This window comes from Eimeria acervulina, genomic scaffold, assembly GCF_000499425.1.
Source record: "Eimeria acervulina Houghton genomic scaffold, Eah_scaff145, whole genome shotgun sequence".
In the NCBI taxonomy this organism is placed as follows: domain Eukaryota; phylum Apicomplexa; class Conoidasida; order Eucoccidiorida; family Eimeriidae; genus Eimeria; species Eimeria acervulina.
In genome coordinates this window covers 13,974-26,610 of record NW_013550232.1, presented here as the reverse complement: position 1 = coordinate 26,610, position 12,637 = coordinate 13,974, and the positions used below count along the sequence as shown (strand labels likewise).

Genomic DNA, 12,637 nt, shown 5'->3' with positions numbered 1-12,637 from the left:
ATGAATAAATGCAGGAACGAAGTGAAGAGCAAACAAAATAAGATAGGATTAATATAAACAAGATAAAGAAAGACAAAAAAAGAGCGTTTGATTTATTTTATTGTATTGTCTATTTTATTATTTTATTAGGTCAAGATATAACAAACTTTGTCGGAGGAATTGCTGCAGAGCCAGGAAGCCTAACGCCTCAAATAAAGAAATGTGAAACCATGCAAAGAATATTAGGAGAAGCGAAGCAAAGACAAGCAGAAGTTGAAGCAGCACATAATAAACTTGTACCTAATCTGCATGCACCACCAGCAGCAGCAACAACAGCAGCAGCAGAAACTGCAGCAGCAGAAGATGGAGCAGCAGCAGCAGATGGAGCAGCAGCAGCAGCAGCAGATGCAGAAGCAGGAGCAGCAGAAGCAGGAACGACAGGAACGGCATCCGAGAGCCCCACAGATAAGCAACAGCAGCAGCAACAGCAGCAGCAGCAGCAGGAGAAGCAGCAGCAGCAGCAGCAGCAGCAGGGAGCAGGAGAAGTAGAGAGACATCATTTGTACACAGACCACCGTATGGCTGCAGGTTTTACATCAACAAGAGTGGAAGGAAGAACAACTCAGGTGTATAGGGAGCTATCAGAAAGAGAGCAGATGCTTCCAGTGTATGCACGGTGCAAACAGCAAAAGATAAAGAGCTATGTTCGCATGCAAACATCACTTGGATCTGTAAACCTTGAGCTGTATAGCCACCTAACGCCTAGAACAACAGACAGCTTTCTTCGTCATTGTCTGAGTGGTTATTATGAAGGAACAATCTTTCATCGTCTAATAAAGAACTTCATGCTTCAAGGGGGTCGTGCAGAGCTCCGCATTAACCCTCCCCCACACCACCCACACCACCAACAGCAGCAGCAGCAGCAGCAGCAGCAGCAGCAGCAGCGGAAGCAGCAGCAGCCTCTTGTGAGTCGTAGTGGGTTCCCTAATGGTGCTCCGTTTGAAGATGAGATCATGGGGCAGCTCAGTCATCAAGGAATCGGCGTCATAGGGATGGCTAACGAAGGGAGACGAAATAGAAATTTGTCAGAGTTTTATATTACTTTTAAGTCCTGTACACACCTCGACGGTAAACATACTATCTTCGGAAGAGGTAATTGCATGCACAGTGCTGTCTCCTTCTTCCTGTCTCCTTTTTGCTGTCTCTTTATTTGTGTCCCTTTGTTTGTGTCTCCTCCTTCCTGTCTCCTTCTTGCTGTCTCCTTCTTGCTGTCTCCTTCTTGCTGTCTCCTTCTTGCTGTCTCCTCCTTCCTGTCTCCTTCTTCCTGTCTCCTTCTTCCTGTCTCCTCCTTGCTGTCTCCTGTTTGCTGTCTCTTTATTTGTGTCTCTTTGTTTGTGTCTCCTTCTTCCTGTCTACTTCTTGCTGTCTCCTTCGTGCTGTCTCTTTATTTCTGTCTCCTTCTTCTTGCTGTCTCCTTCTTTCTGTCTTAATCTCTCTGTCTCCTTATATCTGTCTCCTTCTTTATGTCTCTTTATGTCTGTCTTCTTTTTGCTGCCTCCTTGCTGTCTCTTTCTTTCTGTCTCCTCCTTTCTGTCTCTCTGTCTCTATTTTCCTTCATGTCTCCTTCTTATATCTGAATATATATATATGTACTGTATCTATATGCATACATATATATATATATATATATGCATATATATATATATATGTATTAATGCATATCTGTCTCTTAATATCCAACTGTCATATATATATAATTATATATATAATTATATATATAATATATATATATATAGATGTATGTCTGTCTCTAAATATCTAAATGCCTGATATATATATATATATATATATAGATAGATAGATAAATGCATATCTGTCTCTTAATATGCAAGTGTCTCCTTTATTATGTGTGTGTGTTGTTGACAAAGTTGTCGGGGGCTTGGAGGTTCTTAGAGCTTGGGAGGCTCTGCCTGTAGACAGCAAAGACAGACCTCAGCGTCCGCTAGTAATTGAGAAGATGCATATTTATAAAAATGCTTTTGATGTCGCTAAGATGGATATGCAAAAAGAAAAAGAAAAAGAATTAAATAAAGAAGCAGAAGAAGCCAAGGTCAGCCGCTATATATATTATATATATATATATGCATGCGTGCATCTATACTTCCATGCATGCATCTTTATATGCATGCATGCATGCATGCATGCATTTATATGTGCATGCATGCCTACACGTATGCGTTTATATGTCTGCATGCATGCATGCATGCATTTGTATGCCTGTGCATGCATGTATGCATTGATATGTCTGTGCATGCATGCATGCATTGATATGTCTGTGCATGCATGCATGCATCTATATTTGCATGGATGCATGCGAATATGCGTGTTTGTGTGTAGTTGTTTGTTCGCCTATTTATTTATCTACTAGTATATATTATATATATCTTTATATTATTTTATTTATTTATCTATTAGTTTTATTTATTTCTTTATTTGTTTGTTTGTTTAGGAGGCAGCTCGCCCGTGGTTTAACAACAGAGACGCCTTAGACCAAACAGCTTCTCACCCGGAGAGACACTCAAACAAAGTAGGAAAATATCTGTCTCCAACTTCAGCAGCAGCAGCAGCAGCAGCAGCAGCACCTGCTGCTGCTGCTGCTGCTGCTGAGAAGCATCTGCTGCCAGCAATATTAATGGGCGAAGATATTGCACAGTATGCAACAGCACCGAGAAAAGCAAAGAAAGTTAGAAGGGGCCTCGATATGTCTTCCTGGAGTTGATTAAGAGACAGAGACAAAAGAAAGCAATGAATAAAATAAATATATTAATATTAATAACACAGAGAGACATACACATACTCTCTCTGTCTCTCTGTCTCTCTATCTGTCTCTCTGTCTCTCTATCTGTCTCTCTATCTCTCTATCTGTCTCTCTCTCTCTGTCTTCATCTGTTTTTTTCTGTCTCTTTTGCGGTGTATGGAGAGATAAAGAGAGGGAGATGTAACAAAGAAAGAGACAGAGACAGAGACAGAGGCAGAGGCAGATATATAAACAAAGACAGAGATGAAGACAGCTACAAAGAGAGAAGGAGAAGCAGAGCTGCATGCATTTGCTGTCTCTAACCTCTCTTATTGGGCTTCACTGTCTCTTCTTGTTTGTCTTTGTCTCTTTTTTTTTATACTTCACCCTGCCTCCTCTCTTAACTTAAACAAATGTTTTTTGTCTCCTTACCTTCCAGCTATCTCCTTCAAACAAATGCAGCTACCCCCTAAACCCTAAACCCTAAACCCTAATTCTTCTGTCTCCTGCTGTAGTAGTTATTGTCTGATCTCGGTTGCCGTTCATAGAAACAAATATTGATAGATAAAGACGAGACAAAATAAATAGTTAAAATAAATAAATAAATAAATATATTTAAATTAACGAGTTCGCAGAGCCGTTAGAGAGTATTGGAGACAGTTTAAACGGAGACAAACAAAGACAAAAAAAAACAAAGCCATAAAGAGACACCAGCAGATAAGAGAGACAAAAAAGAAATATATTTTTACCCAGACAACAGAACGATGTTAAGCTGAAGAAGGCTAACTAGCTATAGCTAGCTACAGCTAGCTACAGCTAGCTATAGCTAGCTCCAGCTAGCTATAGCTAGCTACAGCTAGCAATAGCAAAGACAAACTACCTACAGCTAGCTAGAGCTAGCCACAAGTAGCTGCAGCTAGCTACAGCTAGCTACAGATATCTATAGGTAGCTACAACTCTGCTAAGAAGAGGGGACTATAACACAACGTCGATTGACTATTGCTGCGCTGCTGCTGCGCTGTTACAGAGTTGCTGCTGATCTGCTGCTGAGTTGCTGCTGAGCTGCTGCTGCACTGCTGATGAGTTGCTGCTGCGGAGTTGAAGCGAAGATGTACAGCCACCAGTCTGAGCTTTTCTTCTGCAGTGCAAATAGATAATGTGCAGGTGTATATACACCTCAAGTTATATATTTCTATCTATAGGCGGCCTCTGTGTAGCTTCTGCTCTACGAAGAGGCTTATTCATTGAATTAATAATTGATTTATATAGAATTAATTAAACAAGAGATTAATATATCTTCAGTCGCGAGGTGTCTGTACACCTGAGCTGCTACTGCAATGACAGTCATAGTTTGCTTGGGGTTTTTTTATGTATTTCTTCTTCGAGAAGAAAATAAAGAAAAATTAGTTGGTTTAAATAATAATATTAATTTAATTTTAAATTCTTTTTTATTCTTTTATTCTATTTCTTAGCACAATCCTCGTTACCTCTCGATTGTAAGCTGTCGATACACTGCGGCTGGTATGCATAGCGCTGCAAAGAGAAGTTGGGGTGTATATGCACCTTTTTCTCCTTTTCTTTTGTTTTTCTCCTAAATATCCCTTTATTAATCTCAGTTACTCCATTAAAAACACAGAAATTCGATGCATACACTCGTACAAACCTCTCACCAACAGCTTCTCGCCTACATGAGGCAAGGAGCGGCTAGAGGGTATTATTAAGGCGTTAATAACTGCTATTTTTCTTTTTTTAAATGTTTTAGTGAAATTATTAACATCAAAGAGACTCAATAAAACCCAAAAAACAAAAAAATAAACAAATACACCCCGAGCTGTCTCTGCTGCTGCTGCTGCTGCTGCTGCAGCAGCTGCTGCAGCAGCAACTCATTCTTCTACTCAAATAACCTCCGGGTTTTCTTCTTCTTCACCGTCTGCTTCTTATGAAGTTATATATAATGCCCAGTAAACCCTAAACCCTAAACCCTAAACCCTAAACCCTAGGCAGCAAGGAGGCTCACGTCTGTGTTCTGCTGTCTCTATATGGCTTCCTCTGAAACACAGCAGCAGCAACAGCTTCCCCTTTGCTGCTGCTGCTGCTGCTGTTGCTGCTGCTCGGGGGTTAATAAGCAGCAGCTTTCATACACCCCAGGCAGCACGGCATACAAATGCACACATTGGGGGGACAGTCGCCGCAGCAACAGCAGCAGCAGCTGCAACAGTTGCAGCAGCAGCAAATGCTGCTGCTGCTGTAACAGCAGCACCAGCAGCATTTGCAGCAGCAGCAGCAGCAGCGGCTGCGGCTGTTGCTACTCCGCTGCCCCTTCCACAGAACTACACCCGTCTCGCAGCAGCAGTAGCAGCTGCTGCAGCAAGAGCTGCAGATGCAGATGCAGCAGCAGAAGCAACAGCAACAGCAGCAAAAGCTGCAGCAGCATGAATGCAATAGCTGCTGGTGCACCCGTACCCGCTACAGCATCAGCAGCAGCAGCAGCAGCAGCACAAGTATGTGAGCGTGGGTATTGCAGTTCAAGCCGCTTGCTGCAGCTTCCTAAGACGCTGCTGCTGCTGGTGTTTAAATATTTTTTTGTTGATGAGGTCCCCTTAATTGCTGCTGCTTCTCCTCTGCTCTGGCGCATGCTGCAGCAGGGAGATTTGCTGCTGCAGGGCAGCAGCGCTCGCCTTCACTCGGGGAGAAGATGGGTCGAAGACGACTTCAGCAGCAGCAGCAGCAGCAGCAGCAGCAGCAGCAGCAGCAGCAGCACTAGGTGCAGCAACAGCAGCAGCAACACCAGCTGCAGCAACAGTAACTGCAGCAGCAGCAGCAGCAGCAACGACAACTGCAACACCACCACCACCAACACCAACAACAACAACAGCAGCAGCAGCAGCAACAGCAGCAACAGCAGCAGCAACAGCAGCAACAGCAGCAGCAGAAGCAGCAGCAGCAGGCTGTCTGTGGTGCCGCGGTTGCTGCTGATATATCCAGGGCGTCTGTCTTCGCTGTCTGTTAGCAGCAAAGTTTTAGGGGTATTTCCTCCGCTGCAGTTGCTGCTGCTGCTGCGGCAGCAGAGCAGCAGCTTGAAGAAGCTTCGCATTACTTCTCAAGACTTCTGCTCTCAGGGCTTCATCTGTAACGTGCAAGGGACACAGCAGCAGCAGCAGCAGCAGCAGCAGCAGCAGGAAGAGGAAGAAGAGAGGCTGCGTGCTGCTGCTGCTATCCTTGCTGGGGCTTGCTTCAGCAAATTAGAAGCGTTAATACTGCGGGGCTGTCAGTCCTTTATTTGGCTGCGTCTTTTACGTTTATGTTTATTTCCTAGCTGCATAAATTTTAAGTTTGCTGCTGCATGCATACAGCAGCACACACTTGCACCCTCTTGGGGGCCCCTCCCTTGGGCTTCAGACCTCTTCTCTTTAATCAGCAGCATGCAGCAGCTGCAGCATATTCACATTGATGCTGCTATTGCACCTACACGCTGCTTCTGGATTGCCTTTCTTACTTATAAACACCAGCAGCAAATGCAGCTGCAGCAGCAAATCAAGCAGCACCAAATAACGCAGCAAATCCAGCAGCAGCAGCACCAAGTGCAGCAACAAATGCAGCAAACTCTGCATGTCTGTGGAAGTGTCTTCTTAAACCTCTTAGGGGCCCTAAGGCAGTTTCAATTAGAGGGGCCCCCCATCATGCGGATCGGGGGCCCCCAAGGGGGCCCCCCTGAGGGCCCCTGGACTCATATTGGGGGCCCCCCTGGGGGCCCCCCTGGGGGACCCAGGGGCATTCCTGGGGGCCTCCCTGGGGGCCCCTGGAGTTCTATTGGGGGCCCTTCTGGGGGCCCCTGGAGTCCTATAGGGGGCCCCTTTGGGGGCCCTTCTGGGGGCCCTTCTGGGGGCCCATCTGGGGGCCCTTCTGGGGGCCCCTGGGGTTCTATAGGGGGGCCCTTTGGGGGCCCCTCTGGGGGCCCCTGGGGTACTGTAGGGGGGGCCTTTGGGGGCCCCTCTGGGGGCCCCCTTGGGGCTAATTGGGGAATAGAGAAGATATATTTGATTGGGGGGCAGCAGGCGCTGAATGTTTTGGCTCTGCGCCGTTCTTTAGAGTGGTTGGAGTGTCTAGGCAGCTCGAAGAGGGATTGCGGTGTATATTGTGATTATTTAGAAGTAGATATAGCTGCAGATAAGAAGTTTAGCAGCGTGCAGATGCAGATGCTGCAGTATGCAAAAGACCTTACTCTTGTACTATGCAGCAGCAGCAGCAGCAGCAGCAGCAGCAGCAGCAACAGCAACAACAGCAGCAGCAGCAGCGGAAGCGGAAGCGGAAGCAGGAGAGGAGGCGGAGAGGCTGCAGAGGAGCTGCAGCAGCTGTGCAACTCGCCGCAGCAGCAACCAGAACCAGAACCGGCAGCAGCAGCAGCAGCAGCAGCAGTAGCAGCGGTGGCAGCAGCACCACAAACAGACCAGCGCTCGCCGACGCGGCTGCTGCTGCGCTCCAGGCGTCAGCAGCAGCAGCAGCAGCGACAGCAGCAGCAGCGACATCAGCAGCAGCAGCGACAGCGACAGCAGCAGCAGCAGAACCAGCTGCAGAAGCAGCAGGAGCAGGAGGAGGACTTTGATGCTGTTGTGGAGGCCATAGCAGCAACAGCAGCAGCAGCAGCAGACGTGTTTGCTGCTGCTCTCTCTGCTGCTTGCATTTCTCTTGACTTGCGGCATCTCACAGTCTCTGTACAACAAGAAAAGCATATTGATTTGCTGCGGCTTCAACAGCAGCAGCAGCAACAGCAGCAACAATACCTGCAGCAGAAGCAGGCGCAGCAGTGCTGGGGGCCCAATGCTCTTCTCAATGTCCAGCAGCAGCAGCAGCAGCAGCAGCAGCAGCAGGAGCAGCAGGAGCAGGAGCAGCAGCAGCTACGAGGAGAACAGCAACACGGCCGTTTGCAAGAACAACAACGAGCACAGCAGCAGCAGCAACAGCAACAGCAGCAGCAGCAACAGCAGCAGCAGCAGCAACAGCAGCTTGCTGCTGCAGCAGGAACAGCTTCTACTCCTGGCCCCATCCCCAGCATTTTGTTGGCGGGTCTCCCTGCTGCAGCGCGGATTTGCATTTTAAATGAAAAGAGACAAAAAACAAGAAGAGAAGTAAACACAAAAAGAAAAAAAATAAAGAGAGACTGTCTCTTCTGCCGCTGCGGGGAGGGGCAGACGCCTGCAGCAGCAGCAGCAGCCGCAGCCGCAGCAACTGCAACAACTGCAGCAGCAACTGCAGCAACAGCAGAAGCATCAAGAACACGACCAGCAGCGGGAACAACAACATCAGCAGGTGGAGCAGCAGCAGCAGCAGCAACAACAGCAACTGCAGCAGCAGCAGCAGCAGCGAGAGTAGCAGCATCACCAACTGCTGACGAGCATGCCAGCAGCAGCAGCTGCATCAAGGCTTTATCGTTGCCTCCCAGCAGCACCCACAGCAGCAGCAACAACAACAACAGCAACGGCAGCAGCAAGACCTGCAGCAGCAGCAGCAGCAGCAACACAATCACCAACATCAGCAGCAGCAAGAGCGAGAACAGCACAAGGAGTAGCAGCAAAGGCATCAACACCAGCTTCAGCAGCAGCACCCTCAGCAACAGTACCCTCAGCAGCAGCACCCTCAGCAGCAGCAGCAGCAGCAGCAGCAGCAGCAGCAGCAGAATGGGGTTGTGCGTGTGCAGCTTGCTGCAGATGTGTGTGCTGCCGCTGCTGCATCGCTTAGATGCATTTGCGCTGGGGCATTCATTTAGCTGCTTTGGTTTGCGGAGCTCAGAAGCAGCAGCTTTGTTGCAAGGAGATTTGCTGCTGCTGCAGCAGGTGTGCAGCAGCAAGCTGCTGCGCATGCGGTGTGTGGGGTTGCACTTGCATGCAGCTCCGCAGACACCGCAGCAACGCCGCAGCTTCTCTGGATTTGTTAAAGCTGTTATATCTCTTCCTATTTATCTTAAACCTAAATTAAAGCTGCTAAGAGTCTCTTTGAAGGGGCAATCAGAAGGTAGCTGCTGCATAGGAGAGAAGATTTGCATGCAGCAGCGCGTGCTGCTGCTGCTGCAGCAACTGCTGCAGCAGTATCCCCTGCTGCAGCAAGTCGAAGTCATCGCCCCTACCTTCTTGAGAGACCCAGGAGAAGATGCAGCAGCAGCAGCAGCAGCAGAACCCCGCCTCCTGCAGCAGCTGCAGCAGCTGCTGCAGCAGCACCACTTTGTTCGCGGTGCATGCAGCAGCAGCTGCGCCTTCAGACATGTCTTCTCCTTCTTTAAAGTGCAGCAAAAGAGACAGCAGCAGCAGCAGCAGAGTTGAGGGGTCCTCTGCTGTCTGCTTAGCAGCAAAAGGAGACAATTAAATTGACAAAACTTCTTGCGGCGAGCTGTCTCCTCCTCTGTCTTTCTCTGTCTCTGTCTCCTTCTCTTTCTCTCTCTTTGCTTGTCTCTGACTTTGTCTCTCTCTGTCTCTGTCTCTTTGTCTCTCTGTCTCTGTCTCTCTTTGTCTGTCTCTGTCTGTCTACTTCTGTGTCTCTGTCTCCTCTCTGTCTGTCTCTGTCTCTTCCTTGCTCTGTCTCTGTCTCTTTTTCTGTCTCCTCGCTGTCTCTGTCTCTTTATCTTTTTTGTCTGTCTCCTTTGTTTCTATCTCTTTATCTTTTTGTCTGTCTCCTTTGTCTCTTCTTTTTAATTGCTGCTTTCTGTTTTTTATTTGTTCGCATGTTTAATAGTCTCCGTCGCTGTTGTCTCTTAATGCAGTGTCTGTCTCTTCTCTCTGTCTCTTTTGTTTGCTTGTTTCTTCGTTTGCTTGTTTGTCTCTTCTTTGTCTTTATGTTTAAACTGTCTCTGTCTCTGTCTCTGTCTCTTTTCTTTTGTCTCCTTGCTGCTGCTGTCTCCGCTTTGCTGCTTCCTCATTTGTTGCTGTTTGCTAAAATGCAGCAGCAACTACAAACACAATATATAGACCTTTTGTTGCTGCAGCTGCAGCAGCAGCAGCAGCAGGAGGTAAAGGAGCAGAAGCAACAGCTAATCTCCAGCAGCAGCAGCAGCAGCAGCCTGGTGGCGAGCCTTGCTGCTGCTGCTGCTGCTGTTTCTGTTTGCTGTCTCCTTTTTTATCCTCAACTCTGGGTATTATAAAGACAGCGACTGTCTCTTCTTTGCATGAAGTGTCTCCTTCCTATGTTTATTTTTTATATTTATTTGTTTTTATATTTCTCTCTTCTCTGTATTTGTATATTTATATTTATACAATAATAATATAATTATATAATATTATGTTTATCTGTCTCTATATATCTATGTGCTGTTTGCTTGTTAGTAGAATAATGCTGTATTTTCTTGTATAGAAATAAATAAATAAATAATAAATAATAATAAATAATAAATAGTAATAATAATAAATAATAATAATAATAAATAATAAGAATAATAATACTAATAAAGATATTACTGAAATAATAAAAATTTATTTTGCTGCTGTGGGGTGTAAACCAAAGAAAGACAAAAGGAGACAGAAAGGAGACACCGAGTGCAGACTTTGTTTTATTAAGGTTTTCTGCTTTTGTTGTTAGTTTTTAAAAAGAAATATATAAATAAATAAATATATATATTATATATATTTATATATTTAAAAAGAAGAAGAATAAAGGAAGGAGACAAACACTAACAGAAACAGAGACAGACAAGGAGACAGATATTGACAAAGAAATATATATATATATATACATATATATATACATATATATATATATATAGGAGGGACAGAGACAAAGATAGACGGAAAAATACACAGAAAGAGCAATAAATAAATAGAGAGAAAGGCAGAGACAGCGGAGACAGCAAAAAAGAGACAAAGGAGACAGCAAAGAGGAGACAGTAAAGACAGCAGAGAGGAGACAGCAAAGACAGCAGACAGAAGAAAAGGAGACAGCAAAGAGGAGACAGCACAGAGGAGACAGCAAGGGCGACAGAGAGGAGACAGCAACGGCAACAGAAGACAGCAGAGAGGAGACAGCAGAGACAGCAGAAAGGAGACAACAGAAGACAGCAGAGAGGAGACAGCAAAGACAGCAGAAGACAGCAGAGAGGAGACAGCAAAGACAACAGAGAGGAGACAGCAACGACAACAGAGCGGAGACAGCAGAGAGGAGACAGCAGAGAGGAGACAGGAGAGAGGAGACAGCGGAGACAGTTGAGTGATGGTGCTACCACTCTGCTTTTGTCCAGCCTGTGATGATCATATTATCGATCAATTCTTTGATTTTATGTCTGCATAGACCGAAGTGCCTATACACCCCACGAGGCCTACCATTACTATTGCAGCGTCTCCTATATCGTGTTGCGCAGCTGTCTCTCGGCAGCCTTTGCAGCAGCTGCTGCCAGTGTATATACTCGTCTAATGATTTACTGTCTCCTCTCTTTTGCTTATAATAGTCGCGTAGAGGCTTATAGTCTCCTATCATCTGTCTCCTTTTTGTATTTCGCCGCACACGAGCAGCAGAATTCAAAGAGACAGACAACGGCCAGGGGCTTTCATATACTAACACACAAACAAACACAATAAATAAATAAATATATATAAATATCTTTATATTTATATTTATGCTTATTTATTTATTTATATATATGTATATATTTACAAGTATATAGGTGTATTTACATGGAGACAGAAAGAGACAGAGAAATATATATATATATATATATACATATTGATATATATACTTATATATATATATATACATGATATATTATATATATATACTTATATATATATATATACATGATATATTATATATATATATAAATGTATATAAAGAGACAGAGAAGGAGATGAAGATAAAAGGAGACAGAAAGAGACAGAGAAATAAAAAAATAAAAAAAGAAAGAGGAGACAAACATAAACAAAGCATGAGACAGAAAAATGCAGCAAATAAATAATACTAATAAGCAAATAATATTAGTAAACAAATAATGCTAATAAACAAATAATATAGATAAATAAATAATGTAAATAAATAATAATATACACAGACAGAAAAGGAGACAGATAAACAAATAAAGAGACATCAGAGACAGAAGGAGAAGAAGAGACGCAAACAAATAAACAAAAACAAAGAAGCAAACAATAAAATAAATAAACATAAAAACAAAGAAGCAAACAATAAAATAAATAAACAAAAACAAAGAAATGCAAACAGACAAAACTCACAGCGATAGCGCCGCACAGACACCATGCTCATCCCAGCCAACCCCTGCTGCTGCTGCTGCTGCTGCTGCTGTTGTTGTTGCTGCTGCTGCTGCTGTTGCTGATGTTGTTGCTGCTGCAGCAAACCGCATGCAAATGAGGTTAATGAACCGCTGCTGCAGGCGCTGCTGTTCTGGGTGCTACGGTTTGCTGTTCGTATCCCACTGCAGCAGCAGCAGCCGTTGCTGCTGCTGCTGCTGCTGTTGATGTTGCTGTTGCTGCTGCTGCTGCTGCTGCTGAGATTGAAACTGCGCCGGGCGGTTGGGCTTGCGAACGAGAGCATTCGCTGCTGCTGCTGTTGCTGCTGTTGCTGCTGTTGCTGCTGCTGCTGCAGCAACTGTTGCAGGGGTTTGCATTGTTTGGTGTATAAAGGAGATATATGATAAAGGGAGAGAAACGCCTGCTGCCTCAAGGTAGCTCCAGAGGCCTGCTGCTGCTGCTGCTGCTGCAGCAGCAGCAGCAGCAGCAGCAACAGCAGCAACGGCTGGCGTGACGGCCGTCGATCCATTGGGTGTACAGCCACCCCATAAGGTGTATGTACACCGCAGCAGCAGCAGCAGCAGTTGCTGCTGCTGCTGCTGTTCCTGCTGCTGCTGCTGCTGCTGGTCTTGCTGGTGCCGTTGCT

The 12,637-nt window shown here is 45.4% G+C and overlaps 2 protein-coding genes across 2 annotated transcripts; both read left to right on the top strand.

Moving 5' to 3' along the window:
- Window positions 1-209: 209 nt before the first annotated feature.
- EAH_00020820 (peptidyl-prolyl cis-trans isomerase, putative) lies at window positions 210-2,758 on the top strand (the record flags this gene model as incomplete). Its single annotated transcript, XM_013397115.1, has 3 exons — window positions 210-1,107; window positions 1,908-2,089; window positions 2,489-2,758. The coding sequence occupies 3 exons, from the start codon at window positions 210-212 to the stop codon at window positions 2,756-2,758; spliced, it is 1,350 nt and encodes a 449-aa protein (XP_013252569.1).
- A 2,450-nt stretch (window positions 2,759-5,208) lies between these two features.
- EAH_00020810 (hypothetical protein) lies at window positions 5,209-9,090 on the top strand (the record flags this gene model as incomplete). The annotated part of the gene is made up of 1 exon (XM_013397114.1): window positions 5,209-9,090. The coding sequence occupies one exon, from the start codon at window positions 5,209-5,211 to the stop codon at window positions 9,088-9,090; it is 3,882 nt and encodes a 1,293-aa protein (XP_013252568.1).
- Between the last annotated feature and the right edge of the window lie 3,547 nt (window positions 9,091-12,637).